Here is a 27,665-nt window from a genome sequence, read left to right as displayed (position 1 = left end):
TGGATCATGAATCCTGTAACATCATTCTAATTGCACTGGTAGTTTTTATATCTATGCAGGTTGAGGAGGCCTGCCTGCAACAGACTCAGAAGAGCTCGGGTAAGAGTGCAAGACTCTCCGAGCATGGATTGCTAAATGTCATATATACAAAGAGGACTGAGCCACTGTGGACGGGTGCAGTGAAACTCAACGACATGGCCCTACTCACTCCATGCAGGATGACAGCAACACCTCATCAACATCAGGATGGGGTTCAGAGACTCTCCCATCCATTGGTAATGTATAAATGGTCTAACAAATGGAGAGGTGTTTTTGTCTCTGTCCTTAGGAGTGGCGGTCCTGGTCCTGAGTGGGGGTTCCTGTATTTCTTCGTATCCTTTGATATCCTTTACCCCCTCCCTGTTAGAGGGCAGGGCAACCACTGAAAAACAAGATCTGCTAGTAACACTGAATAAAGTAATTTCTTTTAGGTGACCTCATGTAAATGAGGTCAAAAGGGGGAATTGAAAGAATATATAGCCCATGTAGACATGTTTTTTATTAACAATACTATACAGATGTGCTTTTACTAACTTGGTTGTACACATGTGCTCATTGTTGTTGGTATGAATTGCAGGACACTTGAGGGGGGCTGGGGACTCCTGGGATTTTATGGAGCACCCAGAGAAGAGAGTGACCACAAGTGAAGTTAATGTTTATACCAAATAATAAAAAGAAGTAACTGTGTAACACTAATAACGCAAGTCAGCACTTACATTTTTAGAGTTGAGGTGTTTCAGTCAAAGTGAGGAAGGTAAACAATTAAAGGAAGGAAGGAAGCGAGATTTGTGTGTCTAACAGTTTCTCCACAGATAAGTGAGGGGGGCTGATCACCCACTTGATGAATGCCAGTCACAGACAGAGCCAGAAGACGGCCAGCAGCCAATCAGAGGGGGACAACACCTGGAGAGCCAATAAGAAGATGACTCAACCTACATTCTTTAGAAAAACTCTGTTAGTGACTATATATTGGTGGTGAGAGAGAGAGTCAGGGTCAGTCTCATGAACTGTCTCTGCAACATGTAGGGAACAGGGAAATGAGGCTGCACCAGAGATCTCTGTAAATGCATATTCTTGACCTATTGTTAATAAATTTGTGTTCAACTGAGAACCAGGACGTCTCCTGATCCTTCCCCATCAACGAACTACGCGGAAAGAGGTGAGAGGAGAATGGAGTCAGATTAATAATTTTAGTGTATTTTGGTCAGATTGATAGCGTCACATTTCCAATAAGAAGTAGTTTAAGTATGTGAGGAATTAAGAACAAAGACATCATTTGAGAGTGACAAACTATCTGTGAGGTACCCTGTCAGGATCGCAGTATGGGAAACTAACTGAGGTGAACAGTAAAAAGTACCCTGTAAGGCAGTGTGAAAATGTACCCTGTCAGGATAACAGTGTGGGAACATGACTTAGTGCACGGTTAAAGGTACCCTGTAAGGCAGCGTAGAAGAAGTAGCTCTGTCAGGATAGCAGCGTGGGAAGATACTGAGCACCCAGTTAGAGGTACCCTGCAAGGCAGTATGGGAAAGCAGAGTAGGAGTGACACTTAGATGTATGTCATACAACCCACCTCTTTTCCAACAAGGGGCGTGAAGTTTCTCAAGCTGCCCTTGGATGGGATATACCTGGAGCTCAGGGATATTATTAATTCATTCATTTTCTTAACTGCCTATCCTGTTCAGGGTCCCGGGTGGCTGGAGCCTATCCGAGCCGTCAGTGGGCGAGAGGCTGGGTACACCCTGGACTGGTCGCCAGTCAATCGCAGGGCTGACATAGACAGATAACCATTCATGCACACATTCACACCTATGGGCAATTTAGAGAGTTCAATTAACCTGATGAGCATGTTTATGGACTGTGGGAGGAAGCCGGAGAACCCGGAGAGAACCCATGCATGCACGGGGAGAACATGCAAACTCCACACAGAAAGGCCCATCTGTCAAGCTGGGAGTCGTACCGGTGACCTTCTTGCTGAGGCTACAGCGATAACCGTTGCGCCACCATGCAGCCCGAGCTCAGGGATTTTACATTGCAATTTCGTTGTACTTGCTGCAATGACAAATATGGTTCTATTCTATCAAAATAATTTATAAATACAAATATTAATGTGTTTGATTAATTAATTAAGTAGTTGTTTTTTGAGAATTTATCAAGCCTCATGAGTTTTATAGAAAATACTTCCAATGGATTTATCCACCATCATGTATCGTTGATGAATTAATGACTGAGCTAAAAAGTCAAAACAGCACTCTTGCTGGTCTTGTTGGGGATACACCACGGTAAAGGAAGCTTTTAAATCCTTGCAAACCTGGTTACTGTTATTAATGCATTGTAACAGATCTATAAAACATTTTGGAATAAATATTTGATCAGTATAAAGCCATTAGCTAAATTACATAAAACCTTTATAAACCTGAGATGGACTCAAGTAGGAGAAAATTGTACGAGCAAGCATGTACAGAGAAAGTTTTAAAATGTGTATTTTGATGGAGATGAATAATTCAAGCCTAAACCACTGGGGTTATAAAGTTTATCTCAAAGACAGCAGTTGCAAAAGTATGTATGGAGTAGCAATGCCTTAACAGCTCACATGCAAAAGCCAAACCAGCATCAATAATTCTGCAAGCTTTACCATGACATGCTTGTAGTGCAAGTTTCCCCCTTACATTCCCCCTCACGCTCAGCATATACTGTACACCCATACAGTACTGAGAGAGAAAGGAGGAGAGAGATGGGCTGAGTGAATAAACTCTTCCATGAAGCATGAAAGCATTCATTGTGTCATTATGCAGCACACCCATAACTGCACACATCCAGTGAAGCACAGCACTGCCTTTAACCTTCCTACTGCCTCTTTTTACATTTCTTTACCATCAAAGTAAGGACCTTTTTCTTTTTGTTTTAACCATCACGCTGGCAGCTAGTGATTCAGGAATTATGGAGTTATCACTGATGGCAGCACAGGTAAGAATGCAGAAATATGTTTGTCTAGAGGGTTATAAATTAAGGTGACAGAATCCCTTTGTTTGGTGTTATTAGTTTATTTACGGCCTATGATTTACTTGGATGACACTGCAGATGACAGTTTGTAGGAGGCAGTCAGTGTTCACAAAGAGACTGCTGTTGAGCTTTCTTATTATTTGAGTGCCGCAATGAAAAAAAAAGAAAGTTGTCATCTGGCAGAAAGAGAGTGCAAAGAAAAAATTACTTGGAAATAAAACACACACAGTGGGTTGTAGATCTGAAATCTTTTTTAACTGTCTATATCTGTTGAGAGCAACACGCAGTATGTTTGTTTCCTCCTGCCAAGGTTTCATCTCTTACTTTGCTCCATGCTGTGGTAAACTATTCTTGTCCTATTTTCTGCTTGTTTTTTCTTCTCTGCCTCCTTTGACCTATGACGCTGAGCTTTAACTAGCTTGGGGCAGAGCTGTATGTTGCAGTCCAGATCCTTTCGGTGAGTTTTGAAGCCTTTGGCTATGTTTTAAAAGCATTTCCTCAGCTGTAGCTTTCAAGTGGAAGCACAGCGAAAGGCCTGCTTTTACTGCTGTGAGGCAATGTGACTTGGTTGCTCAGTTTGCAGCGGAACAGTTTGGAACAAATGCTTTTCACGAGATAAAGAGTTGATGATCTGTTGAGAATAGTTTATCACAGTTAGAGGAAGTGCAGACAATTTTGACTTAGGCCAACAGAAGACTGTTATTCATCTTCCCCTTGTCAACTTCCTTATCAACTAATCAAATCAGCTTGCACTCATTTTAGGATACCCAAAATGCTATGCTAACCTCTCAAGACCAGAGCTTTTGTCTTGTGAAGGATTTTTCATACGACTTGCTATTTGGGATAAGTAAGACCTAACAAGTATAACAACTAAACTTGGTCTTTTTATGGGAAGTTTGATTACGGTATTTGTGTTATAAGTTCTCAATGAGTTGTTTGTTAGTTTGTAAGTAGTGTTATTGAACTTAAATTCATTGATTTTTTTTCACTAAAATGGATGGATTATACCAAAAGATGATGTGGGTAGTGTCCCAAAATGTGATTAATTGGTCAAAGTTTAAAAAAAACAAAGTATCATGGGTTTGACTGGCAGGAATGTAATGTCCACATATGTGGACGCTGGGTCTCAAGATGTTATAAGTCACTAGCGAACTGTTGCAACACAGCTTAGAGAGTTGAGTGTAAGTTCTGTTTCCATCAAGGCAACCGACTAATCATAGTTTAGGGTCTGGTTCAGCAGCCGGAGTGGCCCATCATATTTCAAATGGAAGTGTGGCCACTTTTTTGATCTGTCTGGGGGAAACTCTGGAAGTCTTGGAATTCACAAAGGCCTTGGTGCCCTACAATATCTTGGGAGCTTGTGAATGCCTCTTTCCTCACATTCTGAAAAAATAATGGGTTCACCATCTGTTAGATGAGAAAAAAAATAAGTACTTTTGGTGATTGGATTTGGTGACTAAATAATTGTTTCAAAATCCTTTCTCACTATTTTATGAGTAACATTGAAAAAACATTGTTAGTTACATTATAAGGATGTATTAATTGTTTCTGGAATGTGCACAATCTCTTTGAGTCTTCATGAATTTCATTCATTTTCATACCTTATTATAATTATCCGCAGTTATTGTATTAAGTGAGGGGAAAATGTAAACCCAAAGTGTTTAAAGTTGTGGACAGCAGAGATGTCAAAGGTTGATACTTGCCTTTTTAATTCCTTGAAGGCGTTAATGATGTTTATCTTTTGAATTAGCTTGTAACCTGACAGGTTACCAACATTCTTGAAGAGACTGAGCAAATGTATTGTTGATCTAGATAGATTTCTGAAAAAGGAAAATACCATCTGCATACAAAAACATGTGATGTAAAGTATTGCATATTGCCAGGGACTCTACAGTATGACTATTGACAAGTGCGAGTAACAAGCTCAAAGGACAGAGCAAACAGATGTGAAGCTCTGAGACAGCCCTGACGGTAGATCTAGAGACAGGATATTTAGATGGACAAATGCTGGTGGTCACCATAACTGAGTAAAAACAAGTAACTTTAAAGGGTGTTTATTGGCTTGGTGGTATAAATGCATCCCTCATATAAGAAAACTATGGTCCTCCGATTGCCTTTCATGACTTTTCATGCAATCCCCCACTCTCCGCTCTCCACATTTTCTGTCCCTGTTCACAGCTGTCTTTTTAATAACGTCTCCTATAGCAAATCTGGTTTATCAGATTTTGAACTCAACTCTAAGTCAGCTTGGAAATAGTCCACCTGTTCTCAAGTAAAAACCTGCCATCTGCTGGTTGCCAAAGAGAGAAAGAGAAGTGCAGGAGAGAGAAAAGTAGAGAAAAAAACTGAAAGCAAAATTAAAATCTTTGTGGACTTTAATCTGTGCTCACACATTTTTCATAAAAATCTAGGCATCAAAAGTGTTAAACTTTATGTTCAAACAGCAAAAATATACTTGAAGAAATTCTGTCTCAACTCCAGTCTTTCTTCTCCAGTGTTTAGTCTCAGTGCATAGAGAGGGAAGCTTTGGCAGAAGCCTTTAAACACTGGAGTGGAGGCCCCAAAAAGCTGATCATCACAAGTTGACTTATCCAAAGTTCGCTCCTCTGCCATAGGATGATAGCTGATGGTTAGAATGTATGGAGTGTTCCCTCTGAGCATCCTGTCCAATGTGCAGACTTGATGAGAAAGTTTTTTTTTTATGATAGCCATCTGCTCTTTAACACTAAATCAACAAATCCTCTGTGCAAAAACAAACTCAATGAATGAGGATCCAGATGAGTCAGTCAAGATTTCCACTACTGTACCACAGGGTCAAATTTCTCCTCTGTGATATTGTTCCCGCACAGTGAGCAGATTCAGTGTCCCATTTTCTGGTTTCTCGATTGAGTGGTATTCCCCTTTAATTTGCCGAGTGTTGTCACTGTGCGTGCTCCAGACGTGAACCCTGTCAGACTGAACGAGTTTGATGGAGAGCCTCATCTGATAGCCATCTGTTCTCAGATAGTTAATCAGGTGTGCTCAATGTGTGGTCTCTAATCACCCCACACTAACTGTCTGTGGACCTTCTGAAGTCAACCACTGAGTATTATCAGTGATAATAAACATGAAACTCAAAAACTTTTCCCCAGAAACTGAGAGATAAAGGGTTTTTCTACTCTGTGAAAATAATCTGTGGCTCCTAAAACACACTGTGGACATGAAAGTCAAGCTTCGTTTTTATTCAGCAGCTCAAAATGTTACAAGACTGTGACTTTTTATTGGCATTGTGTCAAGTGTTGATCTGTTTCCATCAATACCTGTTGTGGTAGTTTTGACCAATGATGAAGTCCTGTTTAGCACCAGCGTTTGACCTTGTGTTGAGGACTGCAGGTTCCCCCTTGGTCGATAACAGATCTCCTCTTTTGAACTGTGAGTGAAAGTTAAATTGGTCCTGATTAAGTCGTGTCCATCAAAGTGTGTGTGATGGAGAGTTGGGCCAGATTACCATCTGCTCAGAGGTTTATCAGACACTTCAGGGAGCCTCTCAGTGACACATAGTGGGCCCGATCTATCATGATCTGCTCTTTCTTTTAGTGAAAGGGAAAATCTGTTTAATGTTGAAGAGGAGGGGCCAGTTGCCTTTTGATTTCAATAGAAAGGGTAAACAATGCTTAGAAGTGAAGTTGTTAAGGGACAAGGCTGCTTGTGAACTCTTTTAACCTTTCTATCTCCTCAGTGTTGCTAGTTTTGTACATCCTTTTAAGGATCTTTATCTCTTTCCTTAGGTTATGGATCTTCCATTTCCCCCCCTTGTTTGGTTGTTTTGTTGCCTTGGTGTTGGCCTTTCTTTCAACTACACCAAAGTGCTCTTTACCTCGATTGTACATGATCTCATTGAGAGGATTTCCGTTCCCCTCTGCTGTTCCTACTAGTGTAACTTCAAAGACTCTATCCAAGGCCTCATCAATGTTTGACCACTCCTTTGTGCCGCCCATTTTCTGCCATTTAATCCTTTCTTTTATGGGTTCAGTCTGTGGTGTGGCTTCTATGAGTGTACCCCTATGGGTTGTGGCTGATGAGGGTTCTGAGAAGTGTCTGTGAGGTGCTTCATGATTCAGACCATGCCAACATGTAGCTGGGTATCTGGGAAACTGCATATATTTTTATACTTTTATGCCTGTCATCCACTCAAAACAACAGTTTTATCTCACTAAAAACGATGTTTTCTGAAAACTCCAGCCAAAGTTAAGATTTTGGAAAACTTTTATTTCGCGGTCTTGTGTATTCATCAGGAAACAGTATTTCGTTCTGAGTCATCACAGCTGAATGACAGGGGGTCCATCTGATTAGCTGGCTCGAGTTTTACATCTGAAAACAGCTAAATATGGGTTTGGCATGTTTACTTATATGTGAATTTTACCAGTGCAAGTGGAAGAAAGTATATATATATTTTTTTTTTATGTTGGTGGGATATTCATATTTTGGCCCCAAGTCTGTGCACTGCACCTGTGCCTCCCCTTTCCCACGCTTAGGAATAAATTGCTGTAGTGCAGTTACTGTGCTAATTTTTCCATAATACAGCTATGTGGCCTTTAAACAAAGTTTTGATTCTGAATTTGATTTTTTTGTAGCTCTTTAGTGCTTTTAAATCTTCTCTGATATCCAAAGCTGAATGACAGAAGTTGAAACTTCTACAAATGTTGGATTTATTATTGAAGAGCCACCCGTGGTGCTTTACCTTGGCTAGGTCCATTTCCAAGGTGAAGGGCTGTCCATACTGTCTTTAAACTTACACAGCTTTTCTCTCTTCTTATGCCTTTGTTATTTCACATATAGAGCTGAGATAACCGCTGGTGACTAATCCAGCAAACAGATGAGTCACTCATGGCATGCAAAGTATAAACTGTGTGATGGTGTATCCAGGATGGATGCATGACAGATTAGACATACACGCACATGTCAGAGTTATATGGGCGGACATGATCACACTTTATTACATAAATTTTTCAGTAGCCAATCCTGTTTACCACGGGGATCAGTATGCTCCTCCATGATGTAATGGTTTGTGAAAAGTTGCAAAAACTCAATTCAAATATGACTTATTATTCCAGCACCAATCACATGCTATAGGATTTTAAAGGTTTAATTTCATAGACTTTTAAAGTAGAGTTGGATGCCTACAGTTGTGGGTGTAACAATTGTGCATGTTTAACTTCACAATGAACTTGTTCAACCTGGAACCTCATTATATAAAGTGTATTGTGTGAGTGGGAGATTATTTCTTTAGCACCAGTAATCACCTTTAGCTTTAGATTTGTAACACAGCATTGGCTTTATGAGAAGCTGTGGCTGTGTTGTTGTGTAGTCTCTGTTATCATACTTTTGTTTTCTTGTCAATTAGAGGATTAGGATAATATCCCTCCTACACAGCATTACTTCTAATACATTACAATGTGGATTAACACAAAACACTAGATCAACCAGGACATACGCTTTAAAATATTATGTGTGGCATAAAATGACTGAACAGGCAGTGACATAACTGATAAAAAAAAATCTATTGTAGGAAAAAAAACTACATTTTTTTTTTTTCCATTTTCTTGCAACTAAGACTGACATCATTATCATACTGGTACTGTTCTGCCAAAGTTAGATTAATACTGCACATTACCTGTGCAAACTTTGTGAGAGTTAAAATGAATCAAAGCAGATGTTGCAATAAATACACATTAATCAGTCATCAGCAATGAGGGATCCGTTGATTTCTGCATCTTTTTACAACAGACATTACTTACCTTTTCATGACCGAGGGGCAGCTTTTCTTTTGTTTCCTGAGTTCATCTTCTGTGACAGTAGAGCTCCTTTAGGTGTTAACAAGAGGCCAGGTTTCATGATACACACATACTTGGGTTTTCCTTCTCAATGCATGTGACAGTAATGGGGCTAATATGTCTGTTCAGCAAAGCACAGAGTTATTGAAATGGAGTTCAACAGAGCATGAAGATGAAGCCCACAGTAAGCTGAGAGTTAACGTGAGGGCAGAAAGTCTGTGTGTGATGCATTGTGTGTTTGTGATGCAGCCTCTGCATGCATATCTGTTGAGTGAGTGTTTGCTCACTAAGTTGCTTTTGTGCTTGGTTGCAGGTTTACTTGCCTTTTCACTACACATTGGATTTCATTATATATTAATATGCTGCCTTTATACAAAACCATTGGCTAAAGTTATTTATGTAACTGCTTTCTAGAACTACTTTGAGGAGCTGTTACACAAGAGGGAGCACAGGGAAGTTTTCTGTAGAGCTTGCAAACAAAAACTTTTTGAGATTATTGGTTTGACGTGTTGGCATGCCAGATTGTAGAGACAGAAAGGAAACTAGTGATGCTGGAGAAGTGTAGGGTGAGTTTTCAGCTGTACAAAGAAAACATAATCCTCGTGTCTAAAGTTGGTCTTAACATATGGACTGGACTTAGATTCAGATTGATTTAACTAGAGGTGTTTTCTTGTGGTATGTAGAGTGTAACAAATCTCTATTTTTGAAAAACCATTGTGGGCATTAGTTTTCATTGCCTGGCTTTCTTTCTATTGACTAGGCTGTGTTAAAAGTGCTATATTATGCTCCTTTTCTGCAGTTTCATATGAGTCATTGATGTCTTCATAAAATGGTAGTTTCAAAACATGTTTTGGTCCAAAAAGCCAATAAATCAAGCACAGCAGCATTGTTTTCAGGCTCTCATAGCCCCTCTGTTCAGAACGGTCTGATTTAGGGGGCGTGGCCTTCATATGGAAATGAGCCACCGCTGATACCGCCCCAGTCTTCTTACAGGCTAAAACAAAAGGCTAACTGCTGTTAAAGTTAGCATCCTGAAGCTAACACAGAGACGGGGGGGGGGTTATTTAAAATACTCATATTTCCAGGGTCCGAGGTTTGTTGGCGGCTGGTTGGTAATGCGCCTGGATTCATTACCAGTCTATTCGCTAGCCCTCTGTTGTACTGTGCAAAGTTAGAAAAGCAGCCTGCTGTGAAGTGACTAGCACACACATGCACAGTTTTACTGAGTGTAGCTGGCACATTTCCTTGATAAATGAACTCTAGCCACTTAGTCTTGTCTTCTTCTGAGATGGGAAGCTTGTGCATGGAACTATGTGGCTGTTTACAGCCAAAAACAAAGCACTGATGAGTGCACGGGAAGGGGGTTCAGGGTATCTGCTCCAGTGGACCAATCAGGTCAGACTTGCTCGTGATTGGTCAAAAAAGGGAATCGCTGCAATCAGCAAATCCCCCAAATCCAAACAGCTCATTTTAGATCAGGATTTTACATTCACAAGCACTACTAAGTACAGGTTTTTTGTCATTAAATCTCACATTTTGTGGGCTGGGAGGAAAGCCAAAGACTCACAAATTTCTCTAAAAGACTTAGTAAAGTGATTTTTGCATAATATGGGACCTTAAAATACTGTGATCCCAAACCCCATAACAAGGGTACTGGATTCACAAGCAAAATCAGGGACAACCAGATCACTCATGTCGTATCTAATCAAGCCACAGAACGAAGTTGTGACACATTAAACCTCTGCAGTTGACACTGTGGCAAAACAGCTGTTTTCCATTAGCATTTGAAGGATTAGCATTTGTGGTAAAACTATTAGTGAGGTAAGACCCCTTGTCTTGCTGTGATAGGTGTCCAATTATGATAACTAATTCCTTACGCATGAGGTTTGTATGAATCACATTGAAAAGTTTATGGGTGCAGATAACACAGCAGCTCCTTTGAAAATTACAAAAAAAAACCAGCAAAAAAAACCAAACAAAGTGGCACAGAGAAGTCAAGTTAGTACCTGTAGTTCCTCAGGTGTCCACTTGAGGCTTCCTCCTAAAGCGGGGAAATCCCACATAGAGCCATTGCTAAAACACTCATTGTACAGCAGAGTAAAATATGTTCACAGTCTGGTTTTAGTCTCTCTAGTTTATTTCTATTTACTACAGGGGGGTAACTTATTTCATTTCTTGTCTTTTTTTTTTGTCATAATCAGACCAAGAGTGATTCTCATTCAGGAGTGTTGGAGATTTGATTGACAGGTGAGCATACTAGAGCTGTTTACTAGTTGACTAGGCAGTAGCTTCAGCTTCAACATCAACATCTGTTCAGTTTTTAGTAAGTAGAACTTATGAGTAATGTTACTGAGACTATATCTATGCTTTATACAGTTCTGTAAATCTCCATGAGTTAATATATTGCAATACCCAATGCTGAGTGCAAATCAATCAACATTTTTCCAGTGCAGCATTTATCCCTTTAGTCTCTATAACTCATTTCTTTTGCCATGTCAGAGAAATGTATTTTATATTTTCCTTAACTTAAATTTGTATGAAGGCTTCAATCTGGTGACAGCACAAATACACAGCTTGAGGCTGTAAACAAAGCAATGGGTGACGTCAGAAAGTCTGCACATTATTCATACAGATCGTGACAAGGATAGCCTCAAGGCTAAGCCACAAACAGCGGCAAAAACTGAATTTTACACTCCACATGTTTTTATTTAGTGGTGAAAAATTGTCAGTCATGTGAAACAACAGGCCTGGCATTAAAATTTCAGAATGGCAGAGAGAAAAACAAGTGTTAACAGCAGCTACCTCACCTAGCAACAATCCCCTAAGTATTAACAATAATGATCATTGAGTGATGGTCCACATCTTAAAGCAAATACATTATGCATTAAATTTTTTTTATTGGTAAGACATGCTTGAGAAATATTTAATGCATTGTAAGCAGGCTGCCTGAGATAAAAAGAAGAGTAATGATGATTCAGTTAAATCATGCTAAGCTTACATTACATCACAGATGTCCTTGACAGCTCGTGTTAATAATTCAAGATTTTAAAGTGGCTATGTAACATGTTCGTGTGGCTGTGCATCTGACTCTACAAAGAACAGAGAAGCCATGTGACATGTGCACTTTTAAAGATCAGTTACTAAGCTGTTTTTTTCCTCTACTCAGTAGTTTGTCCAGAAGAAAGACATTACGTATGAGAGCTCAAGAGGATGATGTAAGAACAATATCAGAGACACACGGAAATATTTTGTTGATGTGTCCGTGCACCTCAGCCTTTCTGAACAGATTTTGTTGTTCCATAGAATGATTGTCTGGCTCTTTCTTTTGCTTAAACCATAAGTTTCAAAAGCCTGTAGAAATCTTATTTTATTTAACTTGATTTGATCTTTTAGGGCAGTAGTTAAAAAAGGCAGCTATAGGTATATGCTGGTGAATACTTGCAAATACCTTTGAAACGGCAATTGCATCTTTCAGTATGTTCATTGTGAGTGTATATGTGTGTGTGTCTGTGTGTGTTTAAGCTGGGTAAGGTCACTTAATTATGTCAGTAAGTGCTGTTCTTTTCTAGTCAGTCAGCTTGTAAAAAGCCTGCAGCAAAAGTACACATAGACTCAACCAGCTGTGAGAACAATCCTTTCTCTCTGTTTCCTCTGGATCTATCACTCTCTTTTTACTAACCCATGTAGATGACTCCTAATTGTCTTTTTCTGTTGAGGCTCTCTATTAGCTCGGTTCCCCTCTTGAAGCAGTATTTTCCTCTCATTCTCTCTACGTCTAAGTTTTTGGAGCCCTCGTTGTGACTGTGCCCGCCTCTCTGCCAAGCAACTGCTATCCTTGTAGCCTCTTAAATTACAACTTATGGCTAAAATACACCAGGTGCATCTGCAGTGGGTCTGTCTCCGCAAATGGATCAAATAGGTCTCATTCAAATCAATCTGTCAACTTACACAGGATCCATTCTGTTGCAGTACGTCTGTGTGGTTGGTCTGTCGTATTGCATGTAATAGGCAGCCATCCTATCTGACAGACGCAGAGCTGTGACGCATAAATTTAGCATAGAGAAGACCAAGCAGGACAGGAAGTTGTGGCCGGAAACTACCTAAAAACAAAGTGACTTTCAATATAAAACAGACTGTATCAAAATTAGTTTGTTTTTAGCTTGACTATGAGATGATAAACTAAAATAATGAGCCGAGCCAGACCAGAAACCAACAGGTTTGAGGTTTTGCAGCCCAACATGAATGAAGAAATACCTGTCAAAGGGGTGGGAGGCGCAGGAACTCCTCTGTCTTGTGACTCCAGCTGGCTGTCAGTCATGCAGCTTGTTGGACTGAACATGCAGCTGGTATAAGTTGACAAACGCAGTCAAGACGCAGCGCAACGGAGTAGCACTACTTGTGTATTTCAGGGGTTATACTGTGCAGTTTCAGCTCTGTATTGGCCTTTTCCTACTCTGTTCCCAGGGGCTATATGCATCCATGGCTCCACTCACCTCTCTTTCTGGCTGCACCAACTGCACCGTACTCATTTACAAAAGTCTCCAAACTGGAGTGCCATATCTCCACACTTAACACGCTAGGAGCAACTGCAAATAGGCACCATTCTCTTCCATCTCACATCACCGGTGTTCAAGTCATCCAGTTCTGATCAGTCCTGTCTCGCCTCTGGTGCTGTCCCAGCTGACACTGTCTCACCCCCTCCGCCTGGTGTCATCACTCCTGACTGGCCGGCTGTTGCCTCCTCCAAGTACTACCGGTACCTCACCTGGATCAAGCAGGGGGCAAAGCACAAGTCCCTTCCTTGATTCCACCCTGTTCCCCTGGAGCAACAGTCTGCAACACCCATGATAAACTTCCAAGTCTACTTCGTACAGTTATGTCACCTGTCAACTGAATTATTATTCAAGCTGGCTGCATGGATGCATCTTGCCAACAGTCCGAGATCACCGAAAAAGTGTTAAATAAACTTTCCCATTTCATCCAAACTACCAGGAAATCCATCTTCATAAGCCACCCACTCTCCACTTACAATTGTTGCACTTGATTTTCCAGCAGGATCCTCTCACTCCTTACATGTCTTAAATCTGCCTGTATGTGTCACTTAGTGAACCTCATTAATAATTTTAACTTATTCTGGGGCCATAAATCCTTTGAAAGTGATGGTCTGCACCCAAACAAGCAGCTGCATTTTTACAGTCAATCTCAAACCTCAGTGCCCCCTGTCTTCCTCTATAGTCCAAACTCCAAACACCCTTAACCAGCCACAGCTCCCCCTACAGGTCCCAGCCCACACTGCAGCCTCATGGTGCCCCTTTCAACATCCAGCCCGATAGTTTCCTCCTCAAAAATGGGCCTCCACAAGCACAGACAACCTCATTTACATTGAGCACCATGCTCCTGCTGATGTTGTTCCCATTCAGCCCATCATAACAACCAGACCCCCTCACCGCCACAACAGAATTGGGAAACAAGTCAACTGTTCCCCTCACAACCTCTCCCTGCACCCCCACATCTCACAGCATGGACCACAGCAGCACATCCTCAAACTTCCTCTCCATAACACTCACTCTCTCAACAGTAATGCAGTCACATCAAATGTTTTTTTTTTTTTTATTATCAAGGACAATAATCTGGACTTCCTCTGTATCACTGAAACCTGAGCTTATGAACGCCTCTTTAATTGGTATTGACCAGGAAGATTCAAGGCTCCAGCATGATCAACTACGTCACATTAGCAAACTTTAAAATGCTGCGCTGCAGCATTTTTATTGTTAAATAAGGGGAAGACACACAGCCTAATTATCTTCCTGAATACCTTTTACAGAGGTAGATGTCACTGACAGATGGAATAACTGTCCAAAGTGTGTTTGTTTTAATTATTGGATTATAATAAATTTTTATTATGCAGGACAGATACTGAATTCATTTTGTGTTTTAAAAACTTTGTATTTCCAACCTCTCCACCCTTTTCTTTGTCTGGATTCTTCTCCAGTTTCTTTCCCTTTTCAGCTCTTTTTACATCTCTTTTGGTCCTTCTCTCCCTAGCAGATGTTTCTGATAGAGGAACAGCTGGCTGCTGTGGGGCTGTTTATTCACCCTTTAATTCCATTCACATCCGTCCCCTTTACTTTTTTTAATTTCATTCTGTTTTTTTTTTGTCTGTTAAAGTGGTCACAGATGGAAAAATATTCTATCCACTTCTGTTCCCTAAAGTAAATATAATCTTCCTACCCTTGGTAGTGGAATATTTTAGTCAGTGTGCACAAACCCAAAATGTTCCCAGTGCCCAGGAGCAAAACTTAACGTCATGAATACGCTAATAAGTTGTGAAATAAATAGCTTGTGAACAAATGCCTCATTAATGATAAGTGAGCTTCCCCTCTTTTTGCCCTTCTCTTCCTCTTCTCCTTAGCTAATTATGGAAGAGATATAATTTTCTACCCCCAAAATCTCCTTATTCCGCTAGAATTCCCCTCAATTTAAATGGCCCCGCAGCCTCCAGTGTGTGTGTGTGTGTGTGTGTGTGTGCTACTACACTCAGTGATTGATGAAACTGTGTTCCTGCTGGCCATGTACGCACAGTCATTTAGGTCGCAGCGGGCACATGTATGTGGTCATTACCAAAGGCACTTTGTGAAGTTATTCCCAATGTTAAGGAAAATGATTTCACTTTAAAATTGACACTCTTCAGGACACACATGCAAACAATTGCACACACTTGCCAACACAAAGGCAATGCATGTATCTGAGTATATGGAACAAGACAATTAGTACAAAGTTCACACATGAGCTCCAATGGACACAGAAAACACAGTCACTATGAGACAAAATATATGAATACATGTTAACTAAGCAGCAACGACTTTTAGAGATTCAGTGAACTGAGGCTTTGTGGGGTTTTTTTCCCCTAATCCCTCTATCCCTGCAGAGCGTATATACCGAGCACAAGATGTATCACATGTGAGCAATCAGTGGCCATCCTGGGATAAAGGTATAATGTCAGGATGGGAGCAGAAGAGGAGAGAAAATCTAGAAAAAGGAAGAAGATTAAGAGGTATAAAATGAAAGAGAAGAAGTGGTGGAGAGAGACTGGGTGAAAGTTCAGATGTGGAGTCATGGAGAGAGCGGTCAAGAAGGTCCTGAGTCACTCTCTGATTGAATCAAAGTGACAGGGTGGCAAGTGATAGGTGAGAGAGAGTGAATAAAATGACAGGATGGAGACAGAGAGCAATGAAAGTGTGTAGAGGAGGAAAAGGAAGAAACAAAACCTGACATTATTTCTGCTTGGCAAAAAATAACTTATTCAACGCTAATAACGATGTTCTGGAGGATTCTTAAATGTAATTTACTCCTGATGTTTTTTTTTAACAGAAAAAATATGTTAGCACTTTAGGATGGATGTTATCTGCATTAATTTCCACACAAAACAGCACACTAGCAGAGTTCTTTAACCTGTGCATGCACAGTCATCCATGCATATAGATTCATGCTATTAATAACTGTACAAACACACTCGGATACACACTGTTTTGCACATATAGAGTGCCAACATACAGGCAGATACGCAGGTGCAGACCATATGTATGTGAATACATGCATGGGAAAACACATGACGCCTTAGCCTGGATTGATTGACGTGTACACAGTCTCAGATGCTCAGGAAATAAATGTTATAGTACCTAGTTGAATCTGATAGAGGTTGTTCACAGGTTGTCTACGTTATGTCGGATATCAGTGATCTGCAGACCACTACAGGTGGTCACAGAATCTGAAAAACAAAGGTTAGTAGCAATAAATAAATAAATTATATATATATATATATATATATATATATATATATATATATATATATATATGTATGTATGTATGTATGTATGTATGTATGTATGTATGTATGTATATATATATATATATATATATATATATATATATATATATATATATATATATATATATATATATATATATATATATATATATATATATGTATGTATGTATGTACATATATATATATATATATATATATATATATATATATATATATATATATATATATATATATATATATATATATATATATATATATTTATATATATATTTGAAGTAGAAATATAGAGCTCCATCTACAAAAGTGAAGGTAGCTCATTAACTAAGCACCTGTCTGCACACGATATGAGATGCAGTTGTGTTTAAGACTGATCAGTAGGAAAGTAAATGTCCTAGACCAGTGGACAGTGGTCCCCAAACTATGGCCCGGATACGGCCCGGATACGGCCCACCTCCACATTTTGCCCGGCCCCCTGAACAATACCAGAGGCAAATTGTGATTTTTTTTTCAGTCAGGTCACGTGATCGAGACTTACACATGCATAGAACGCAACTTTCTATACCACCCTTCTGCAGTTTGTGCCCTATCTGAAACCCCTCCCTTAAAAAAAAAATCCTGTTATACAACCATACTGGTGGTGAAATGTATTGTGCTGGTAGGTGTTGTAACACTTAGTTTGGTTTCTTAGCCTGCATGTTTTCTGTTTTTTACAGTGAAGTTAATGAGAGAGAGCTGCAAACAGTGGTATCTACAAGAAAGTTAAAATTTCATGGTCTTTTTTTCTGTGAAAAACCTGAAAAGGGTTATTTAGTTAACATTTATTTCATTAATACTGATTTATTTATTTTCTTTCTTTTTTTTTTTCCTGTCAAGATCCTGCAAGGGTTGTTAATATTTGGTTATGTGTGGATTTCTAGGAAACAATAAATATTTACGTTTGGACACCTCTGCGATGGTCACACGTTTTTTTTTTTTTTTACAAACTGACCCTGGACCCCCATTAGAGAAGGGAAAAGTTGTTGGGCCCTGACGGGAAAAAGTTTGGGGACCCCTGTCCTAGACTGAAGATCCTTTTCATGCTTTGAGCTTCCTGCACTGAGACCATCGAACTGTGTTGGTTTTAGACAGAAAATAAATGTTGCCAGGAAACACAGGGTGCAACAAGATCTCATTCCTTCATGATCAAATCCTGCTCCACCTTTAAGTCTTCCAGTCTGTTAAAACAACCCACTTACTTTCCTGCAATCAAGTCAATCAATCAATCAGTCTTTTATTTATGCAGTACCAAATCATAACAATTTTGTTTTAAGTCAATTTCCCAAAACATTAACAGGTTTAGATTTGCTTATATTAATACAATTTTATTAGCAGACAAGTAAAATTTCCAATTTTTCATCTTCAAAAAAGCTTTTTTTGAACCAGACCAGAAAGAAACACCAGAAATTGGCTGTTACTGTTTGCACATAATTTATTGGGAAAAATACATGTTATCATACTGTAAAATGATTCTGAATGTATCTCTAAAACCCTCCACATGTCTCAGTCTCTAATAACACTGTTGTGTATTTTATGGTGTTTTTACACTAACAGTTTAACACTTGTTTCCGACAGTGTGTACTGGGTTTGTTTAGAATGATCTTTACTGGAACCCAGCTTGGGATGTGTAGTCTGTCTGTGTGAGGCTGGAAACATCCGGCTCAGCTGTTTCATAGATGAAAGGCCCTCCTGGAAATCCTCTCTCACACACACACACACACACACACACACACACACACACACACACACACACACACACACACACACACACACACACACACAGTTTCTTCCACTCTGCACCTACACATGCTCACGGTGTGCCCTGTCTGTCTCTGTCTGTGTCACACACACTTATTCTTCCAAACACACTTACTCATGCTCTAAGCAGAATGTCTCTCTCTCTCTCTCTCTCTCTCTCTCTCACACACACACACACACACACACACACACACACACACACACACACACACACACACACACACACACACACGCTCTTGTGCTGTGTAACTCAACTGGCTTGCTCACTCTCACAGGGAGTGGATCCGTCTCTCTCTGAGTGGACACTCCCACTATCACTCTACATCTCTCCCACATGGACTCTCACTCTCATGCAGCGCTGTGCTCCTCCGCTCTGTGGATGCTCTCGGTTAGAGTGTAAGACGGGACAGACAGGAACACAACAACTATTTTTTTTCCTGCACATACAACCGGCAGTAGGTACAACTCTGTCTTTCACTCTATTTTATTGCTTATTGCTCCATTTCTTTGTGTATTTTATATTCCATTGTCATTTATAGTGCTTTCACGATTCAACATTTGAAATCCTCTCTCTTCTCTGTCACTTTTTCAAGCTTGCACCCCTTCCAAAAAAAGTAGCAAAGAAACCTCCTGTTAAATCTTGTTGGAGAAGATTTTTAGTCACATTTGAGGGACATTTCAGAAATCAAAAGCTTAGTTTTTGATACCGTTTTCACTTGTCAAGTTTGGATTATCCTATAACTGCTTTTGTTTGGTGTTGTAAAAAGATGTGGTCCCTCTTTTAGATGCAAGAAAAGTGCTTGGGGAGAAGATATAGCCCAAATTTAATCAGATTCAGACAAACTCTCTGTGAGGAATGAACTGTCATTCCACATAAAGAAAGCCAGTAACAGTTTTGATTTGTATGAAGTTGAACATTTCCCTTGGGACTTAGAAAATATAATTGGACTACTTTGTTTGTTCATTACTTTTTTCTATTATGACATAACAGACATTTTCCTAAATCCTTGTTTAACTATTCAGATCTTTAACTGACTGACTGTGTGTGGGCAGCTATGCTCTTGCAGCGGGTGTCAGTTTGCTGTAACTCTACCTGGTGCCTGGTATGTTGTTGAAATAGCACCTATCCTTTATGTGAGGAGTCATGTTACCTCTTGCATGGGTTTTGTGGGAAAAAAGTCTTTAAACAGTTCATTATACATGACTTCTACAACATGAATAAATATGTGCTTACAGATAAAAAAAAAAAAAAATCTAAATGATAAAAAGTATATACAATGAATTGGCGGTATAGAGGACTGCTTCTTACATAACTCTAACATTAGTCTCGAAGAACAGATTGCTGCTTTTGCAGCTCAATATGTAGTTCAGTGCCCGGAAGCATATAAAACTGGGAGCATCCCTGATCCCATCTCTTGCTGAAGTATCTGTGATGCTCAATCTCACAAAATGATCTAATCTCATTAATTTCTGGCAGCTGGTTCTATATGATGAGTCCAGATGAGTCCCTATTATAATACACCACACAGGTATGTGAGCCTGTACTCCCAGGGAATTATGTGAACCACAGATAAACTTGGAGGATTACACCGTGATGCCTTAACATAGATTGCAGTTTACAGATGAGGTCACAGTGATTGACCTCTTGTCTCATCGTGATTCTAGTTTAAAGTGTGCATCCTAAACGCTTGAATGCACAGAAGGCTGTTCTTTGGCGCTCCCTTTATCTGTCTTTCTGTTTGTGTGTGTGTGTGTGACTGTCTTCTTCAGTTCCAGGCAGACTACATGCTCTATGAATGAACACCACAATGTTAAAGCCTCATTGTGTAAGAAATGTTGCACTGGAGACGGATGTTAGAAATAAACGGGACGGTTGGCCTCATTACGCGATGGTCGTCTTCTCACTCTGTTTTCATCTGTAAATTTAGATTGAAGTGACCACATGTATCATTTATTTTAAGCACTTAGTTCCAAGTCCTGTCAAAATTATTTAAATTTCAGCCTGGGATTTTCACTTAGTAAGCTTTTTTAATGCCAAATGTCTTCAAAGGAAAGATTCTGATGTAGAAAAAAGACTTTCTCAAGAGTATGCGGATACAACAAACACTGGCGTTTTCAGAAGTCAGAGATTTCTGTCTTTACATGGTGCATGATTTGTCCTCTGAGCAGCAGGTGTAACAACACCTGCACTCAGTCATCCTTGCAGCAGGTTTTTGTTAATGACCTTGCTGTGCTGTTTCCCTCTTGGAGCCAGACACAGCTCTGAGGCAGAGACTTTTTTAATGAACAGGCGGGTGCATTTGCCCTGTCTTTGGCTGGTACTGGGTCTGTCTGGATTTGTCTTTGGTTGAAACAGAATTCTTTACGTTATATTCTTTTTAAAAACTTCCCATAAGATCATGACAACTCACTCCTGAGCTTGTCCTTTGCTCAGGAAAAATCCTGGGAGGCACTTTAAATAAAATATACATATTGAGTGGCTGATCTGGAAGGTCTGAACCTCTTAACATTTCTCATAAATTATGCTGCCATGTATTAACTACAGGAGCATTTTAGATTTTTTTCACTTTAAAATTAAAAACTCACATAAGAGTTATCTCTGCTTTACAGGATGAAAGGTGATCACTTGGCATGAATATAAATGCATGTTAAAAAATCATTTCTAGTGTCTACATCATGACGATTCAAACTGTCTGGCTAATAGTAGCATGGATGATCACTTCTTAATGGAATTTATCCTTTTCTGACCCCTTTCCTCAGAGTTGCTATGTTGCTAACAGCATATCTGAGGACATTGTCCAAAATCTTGACACACTCTCAAAGTTTTGTGCAGGTATCTAAACTGTACCATTGGTTAAATTATTTACAACTCAACATTAATCCACCACTAGCAAGTACATGGTAACACTGGCAAGGAAAATCTCCTTCAAACATGGGGTTTAGGTTGGCAGCATCCTCTATGGCAAAAAACAAAGATCCTTGAGTCAAAATAAGGATTTATTTAAATCAAGATCCTACAACCCCTCTCAGACCAGAAGTGTTAGATACCTCTGTGTCATGCCCTCATTGAACCGCCTGTCAAGTTACTTCAGCATGCCTTACTGAAGCTAGAGGCAAAGATTCTTCCCTTTACTTTTCTTTTTTCTTTTTAGGTTTAATGACTCCACCTACCTTTTAAGCTAACTAAGCTTTAGCACTAGACGTGTCATAATGGCTTTCTCTTGTAACATCCAGTGACAACAAAAACGAAGATGCCCTTTTTTTTTAACTACCCCCACTATAAAATGTTTCCTCTGCAACATTTTAGCCTCAAGTCACATCTGCAATTTGGAGCAGAGGCATGGGGACTTAAGAGAAGCTAGAGGAGCACTTTAGGTATGACTTAACCTTAAACTGGGAGGCAGCACAAGTCCATTAACAGACATAGGGAGGTTGGACTATAGCTGCAGTCACACAGATCAGCACCTTCTCTTTCTGGGCAATTTACTGAAAAAAAAAAAAAACAAAGTTTATACACCAGGATGATTTAAAAAAAAAAAAAAAAAACATATATATTTTGTACTGCTTAAGACAATTCCACAGTCATAAAATCTTCATGTCACTGTAATCTCGTCAGCTTCCTTGTGAGACATAACATTAAACTGAACAACCCTCTACGAGTGAAGCTTCAGTGGTGACGGTAACTTTGTGGAAAAGAATCACACAAGTAGGGTCCCTTATTTGTCAAGTTTTAAGCACTAAAGCTATCTCATTGTTGTAAACTTTAATGTCACAAACACTCTGCTCTTCTTTTTTCAGCTGGTGCTTTTCACACAGCAATTCACCAAATACAGAAACCTGGTTCTTAGTTTGTCTATTCCGTGCCACTGTATGTAACTATACTCCAGGTTAGACCGTAGATGTTTAAAACATGGACGTAGCCTCTCCATTGTCACAGGTCTGTTCCTGATACCAAAATTAAGCCAATTTGAGGATGCAGCCACATTTGACATGTGGCCGGCTGTGGGTTTCCTTTCGAACAGCTACAGGGTGCCTATCAGTCACATGACCTGAGCTATATCTCTGATTAGACAATCAAACGATCCTAATAACTTCTAAACCACTCACCGTACAGTGTGTGCTGATAGCAAAATCAATGTTTTGACCCAAGCCGTTTTGTGAACCAGGCTGTAAATATGATTTTTAATGCCGTAAAAGTTGTTTTTTATGGCTGGGTACGTGACTTCAGGTCTTTCGGCAGCTAGCCTCAACACGATTCTTGACGAACAGCAACGTTTAGCACTTAAGCATAGGCTTGATTTTTACTGACTGGATGTTGCCCCTTGGGTGAGACCAAATTATTTCATTTTGCTGAGGGAAACAACTCATTCAAGTGACCCTAAAAGCACAACTTTACTATAAACACTTCAAAAGGACACCAAATTGGTAGCAAGCAAATCAGAGGCAGAGACAAAACTGAGGCTCAATCAATTAGTTCATTTGGATAAAATGTTTAAATTAGCAATAAATAATTTAAGCTATGGTGAAAGGACGTTTGAAGTTCTCTTTGTAAAATGTAGTTTAAAATAATACCACTATTTTTTTTCTCTGCATAATGAGTAATCAAGGGAAATATTGCAGACTAAGGGCGTGACTGGGATGGGAGTGCCCAAAACCCTCCACTCACTCAAACACTGCCACTAAAAGAAAGAAAACATGCTCAGTGAGAAAAATGAAAAATGATAACAACCACTCAGACACAATTAAGAGAAGACCCAGTAGCACCTCAGGCTGCTCTGCCTGAGACAGAAACTGTTTTTACCACAGTGTCAACAGGCAGTGGTCAGATGAGTCAGAACTGCTTTTTGTCTTTCAATGTGACATGACACATGTGCTCAGGTTGTTCTCAGTGTCGCGAAAATTTTACGCATTAACCATCAATAATTTGCTTTAACTTTTGATGAATAAAACCAAAGTGGGGGACAATAAGGTACAGGGTGGGATTCATATAGTTAAGTAAAAATAGGTTACTTATTTAGCTTTTTAACGGTAAGTAAGAATAAATATTTTGTTGACACAAACTGTCTACTGATCATTTCCTGAAATACAGACAGAATTTGTGGAGAGAATCTTAGCTCCACCATCAAATCTGCCCCATTAAATCATTACACTTTGGTTTCTTTTGGGAAAATCAGCACATCCAAAAAATCCAACCCATCAAACAGTCAACAGCAGCATTTCTTTCAGAGCACCTTTTCCCGAAAATTTCAGACGGTCATGGAGGTCATGCTGTTCAGCGACCACAATCACAGATCAGTGCTTTTACACGCCTAAACAGCCACAAGTTAAAGGGTCAAACTCACTCAAACCTTTCAGCTGTCAGAGTGAGAGCTGGAATTATTAATGGCCACTGAGCTGTCTGTTTCCATCAGACTGTTCACTCTGTGCTCGACATGTCACAGGATGAACAGGCCTGTGTGCTTGTGTTATCGTTATGACTGTGTATTGATGTGAGCTTGTGTGAAAAGTCAGAGTGAAGTGCTCACACCTGAGTTGACCATCTGAACCCATTAGTGTGTGTGTGACACAAGTGTCACATCTAGAATAAAGGGCTGGCAGCAACATTAGCAACACAAATAACTCAATGGTTAGAAGCTTTTATGTGTGTGTGTAAAGTGTTTCAGAGGATGAAACAATGTGTGTACATATATTCATAAGTGTTCAGGCTGGCTTGACATTTAAGGTTATTAGATAACAAAAATAGCCCTGTAGGTATTAATGGAGTCTTTTCCCCTGTTGGTACTATGGAAGCCCCTCCGGGACAAAACACATCCAGCTGGGACAAACATTGGGGTTCATTATATGCCTGACTTATTTTGTATTTTCTTGCATCCCTTTGTGTGCATCTGTGTGAGTTGGTGTGTGTTAATGTCCTTTTTTTGCTGTACATGAAGCAGACTTTGTTAATCCGTCTGAGAATTAATCCCTTCGAGATGCTGATTCCTCTTTTCTGTACAGTACAGCTGTCCTGAGACCAGGCACAGCTGTGAGGTTAACCTCATGAGTGAGCTTTGTTGTTGTTTGGATTGTCTTTGTGAGATTCATTAAGAGCTGAATGAATCACCTTTTTAGTCTTTTGTGACTAAAATTGCAGAAATGAAAACATAAGGGCCTTCAGCAGGGGAAAGAAATCAGAGCTTAGTCAGCAGCGATGATCCCATCTGATCAATTTGTTGAACAACTTAGCGCCACACTGAGACGGATGCGTCATGCTGAGTCACTACTTGTGCTGCTGATTGTTGTGAAAATGCACACGTATGATAAGAGATGAGCAAAGGAAAAATGGCAAAACTAAGTGACTTAAACATCTTGTAATAAAGTTAGCGTTTCATTTTTTGTTTTATATTGCAATATCTCTGTAAATAACAGTTTTTTTTTTTTACTTTTACAGCTTGACCCATATGGCTTTCTTTTACTCACACAGCAGCATGTTTACTTCACTATATACTCACCTTTGTCTGAACATCTCTGTCTTTCCTCCTCTGGCAGCACTTCCCGGCTGTGAGCGGGGCCTTCATGGATTCTCCGTACAACGGCAACACGTCCCTGCAGACGTCCACTTCAAACCTCAACGCAGGCTACTCTCGACCCTCAGAAGCAGAGGATGATGGGAAAGTATCCAGTGACACCATTTGGCTATGGATCGCGGTGCTGGCAACGATTGGAAACATAGTGGTGGTGGCTGTGGTTTGCGCCTGTGCCTTCTGACGAGATGGGAAAGAGAAGCAGAGACGCCACTGCTGTTGGATGATGGGAGATCTTGTGTGATATGAGAATATATTTTTCTTCAGAGACTATGTAAAATAGCCTGACTTTTAGATTGATGACCATGGACTTTGGAGCGTGATTTATTTTAAGTTTTTAAATGAAATTTGCATGGGATCCTTAACTCAAATACTTTAGATACTTTTTCAACTGAGTGAAAAGTTTCTCGGTTATGTCTTATTGTTTTTGTGTCATTTTCTCAGGCAACAAAGCCACCACACTTTGGTCAAGCAGAAAGAGAAGCATAACTAAGGACTCTCAGAATGGCTTTTTATGCAGATCAGACTGAAAATGTTGATCCTTGTTTTAACCAGATAGGACCACAAACTTAATGTTCTTCTTTAACAGCCACTTTCAATCTTTGGTTGTTTTAATCCATGTCAATGTAAATGTGGATTTTTAATTTCAACCAGAAATCTACGTTTAGATACCCTTTCTTCCAAATTAACCTTCCTGGTTTGAGCTGCTGCATCAGGGGACTTTGCCTCCACATGTGAACGCCACATTAAAATTGTTTTAATGAGCACCAACCCCAAGGCAAAATTCTAAATTTATGCATCCTGCATCCAGGTTGAAAGAAAGCATTGGCCTTGATATAACAGTGTAGTATGCTTGCCAATGGTCAGTTGGTTATACAAGCCAAGCTGGTGTTACGTAAACTCTCTCAGTCATGGTTACACGATGAGCTCACCAGAACTACAAGGATTAGACATGATCATAGCTTGATCTCTTAGTGGGATCAGGGGAGGAAAAATCATCCGCTGCTCCATCGGATTAACAGTGTGTACTTGTTCAAGTAGGAACAGAGGTCAGAGGTCAGTGTGTGACATCCTAATGATACCAGTACAAAGTAAGGAACTCTAACCTGTACTTTCTGTTCTGCTCTTTTCAAATTATTTAATAATTACTCTGAGCCCTGAATTTTCAGCGATTGTTATGTTTGCTAAACACATTTTGAACTATATGGGCAACAAGAAATGGACCTCGCCAATTCAAACCCCTTTTATTAGCCCTGTTGCTTTTAAGTGTGTATATTTCAAGCATGCAGTTCTATGATGCTGATGTGAAAAGTTAAAATAAGATGAAAATAAAACTCTTGTAAATGTGTCACGGCTAAACACAAGTCCATTTTCATTTCACAAGGCATAGCTAAACTCAGCTCAAGCTAGCTTGTAAGTTAAGCTAACGTTAGAGAGTTTTTTTTATTTTTTATTTTTTATTTTTTTTCCTAAAGAAGGCTGTGTGCTATTTGAAAGTTAACACTAAAACCGATAGAAAGTAAACAGCCTTTCTGAGGAAAGGGTGTTGATATCTACAAGACATGCAAAAGATACAACACTATTCTTTTGTTTGAAACTGGAGGAAAAATTTTAAGATTTGATCAAGTTCATGTGTAACAGAATCAAAGGTTACATTGGGTAGATTACAGGCTACATGGCCAAACATGCTAGAGCAAATGAAATGTTTATGTGGTTCTCAGGTATTTCAAGTTTGTGAAGACTGAAAAAGAAACAATAATCACTTCCAGCTCTGGCAGCTTCAATAGAAACAACAACACAAAGATCATTTTACCTTTGGAAACATATGAGTTTAAGACTTGCTGTTTGTAGTTGTTGCCAAGACCTAAACAGAGTAATAGAGAAGGGATGATTTAAATTGAGCATTGTGTGATTTATGACTTTTCTTCATTTCAGCATCTCAAAATACCAACACTGTAACATTACTTTGAAAATCATGTTCATCTGACATCACTGTTTTCCCCCTGTACTTGAAGAAACTGTATCACCCTCAAAAAGCCTGAAGGATACACACTCATCAATAACGGAGCAGGGCTCAGCTGTGACTGAGCAGTGATTTGTGGAAATTTAACGAGCAGAGAAGTTCAGGCCGGGGCATCTCTCTCTGTCAGAGTTACTTTCTCTAGATTATAAAGATAAACACATCATTAAAAAGGTTAGTTTCATTCGCTTCCAGCTCGCTACAGATCTCTGTGGGATTGTCAGTGCGGAGTCGAAACCTTGAATAGCAAGGGTGGACACAAGAGGAGCACAGAAAGGACATGGAGAAACAAAATTAGATAGATGAGGGTCAGCGAGGCCGGAGGAGGGTCAGGAAGGAAAAGGAAGTTTTTTTCTGGCAGTTTTAAGTTTGTTTGCTAATCCAGTGAGAAAAAGAAACCATGTCATTCACAGGATTTAATGTTTTAATGCTTTTGACTGTTTGATACAGCTTTTCACGGGTCACTCAGTTGTCTAACCACTGAGTCTTCGGAGTAAATCATCCAGAAGGTTTCTCTGTTTGTACTCATATTGCCACCGTGTTGTTTCAGATGACTTGCATTTATCCAGTCTAGTCAGACCTGATCTTGCACCCAGAGTCTCCCT

At 39.7% G+C, this 27,665-nt stretch overlaps 1 protein-coding gene across 2 annotated transcripts; it reads left to right on the top strand.

Annotated features, from left to right (window-relative positions):
- The first annotated feature begins 2,942 nt into the window (after window positions 1–2,942).
- Window positions 2,943–26,321, top strand: LOC141798265 (uncharacterized protein C14orf132). 2 transcript variants are annotated; one of them, XM_074680130.1, is made up of 2 exons: window positions 2,943–3,006; window positions 25,006–26,321. In XM_074680130.1, the coding sequence occupies exons 1-2, from the start codon at window positions 2,980–2,982 to the stop codon at window positions 25,222–25,224; spliced, it is 246 nt and encodes an 81-aa protein (XP_074536231.1). In that variant the 5' UTR covers window positions 2,943–2,979; the 3' UTR covers window positions 25,225–26,321. The 2 variants fall into 2 exon arrangements, 1 of the variants encoding a protein (XP_074536231.1); XR_012599136.1 differs by lacking the exon at window positions 2,943–3,006 and adding an exon at window positions 18,864–18,936 and having other exon boundaries at window positions 25,006–25,115.
- The last annotated feature ends 1,344 nt before the right edge of the window (window positions 26,322–27,665 follow it).

The sequence above is a fragment of the Halichoeres trimaculatus genome, unplaced genomic scaffold (genome assembly GCF_033239565.1).
Source record: "Halichoeres trimaculatus isolate MK-OKI-2021-1 unplaced genomic scaffold, fHalTri1.1 fHalTri1_scaffold_9, whole genome shotgun sequence".
Classification (NCBI taxonomy): domain Eukaryota; kingdom Metazoa; phylum Chordata; class Actinopteri; order Labriformes; family Labridae; genus Halichoeres; species Halichoeres trimaculatus.
Note: the sequence above shows the minus strand (reverse complement) of the source record. Positions and strands in the feature narration are given on the sequence as shown.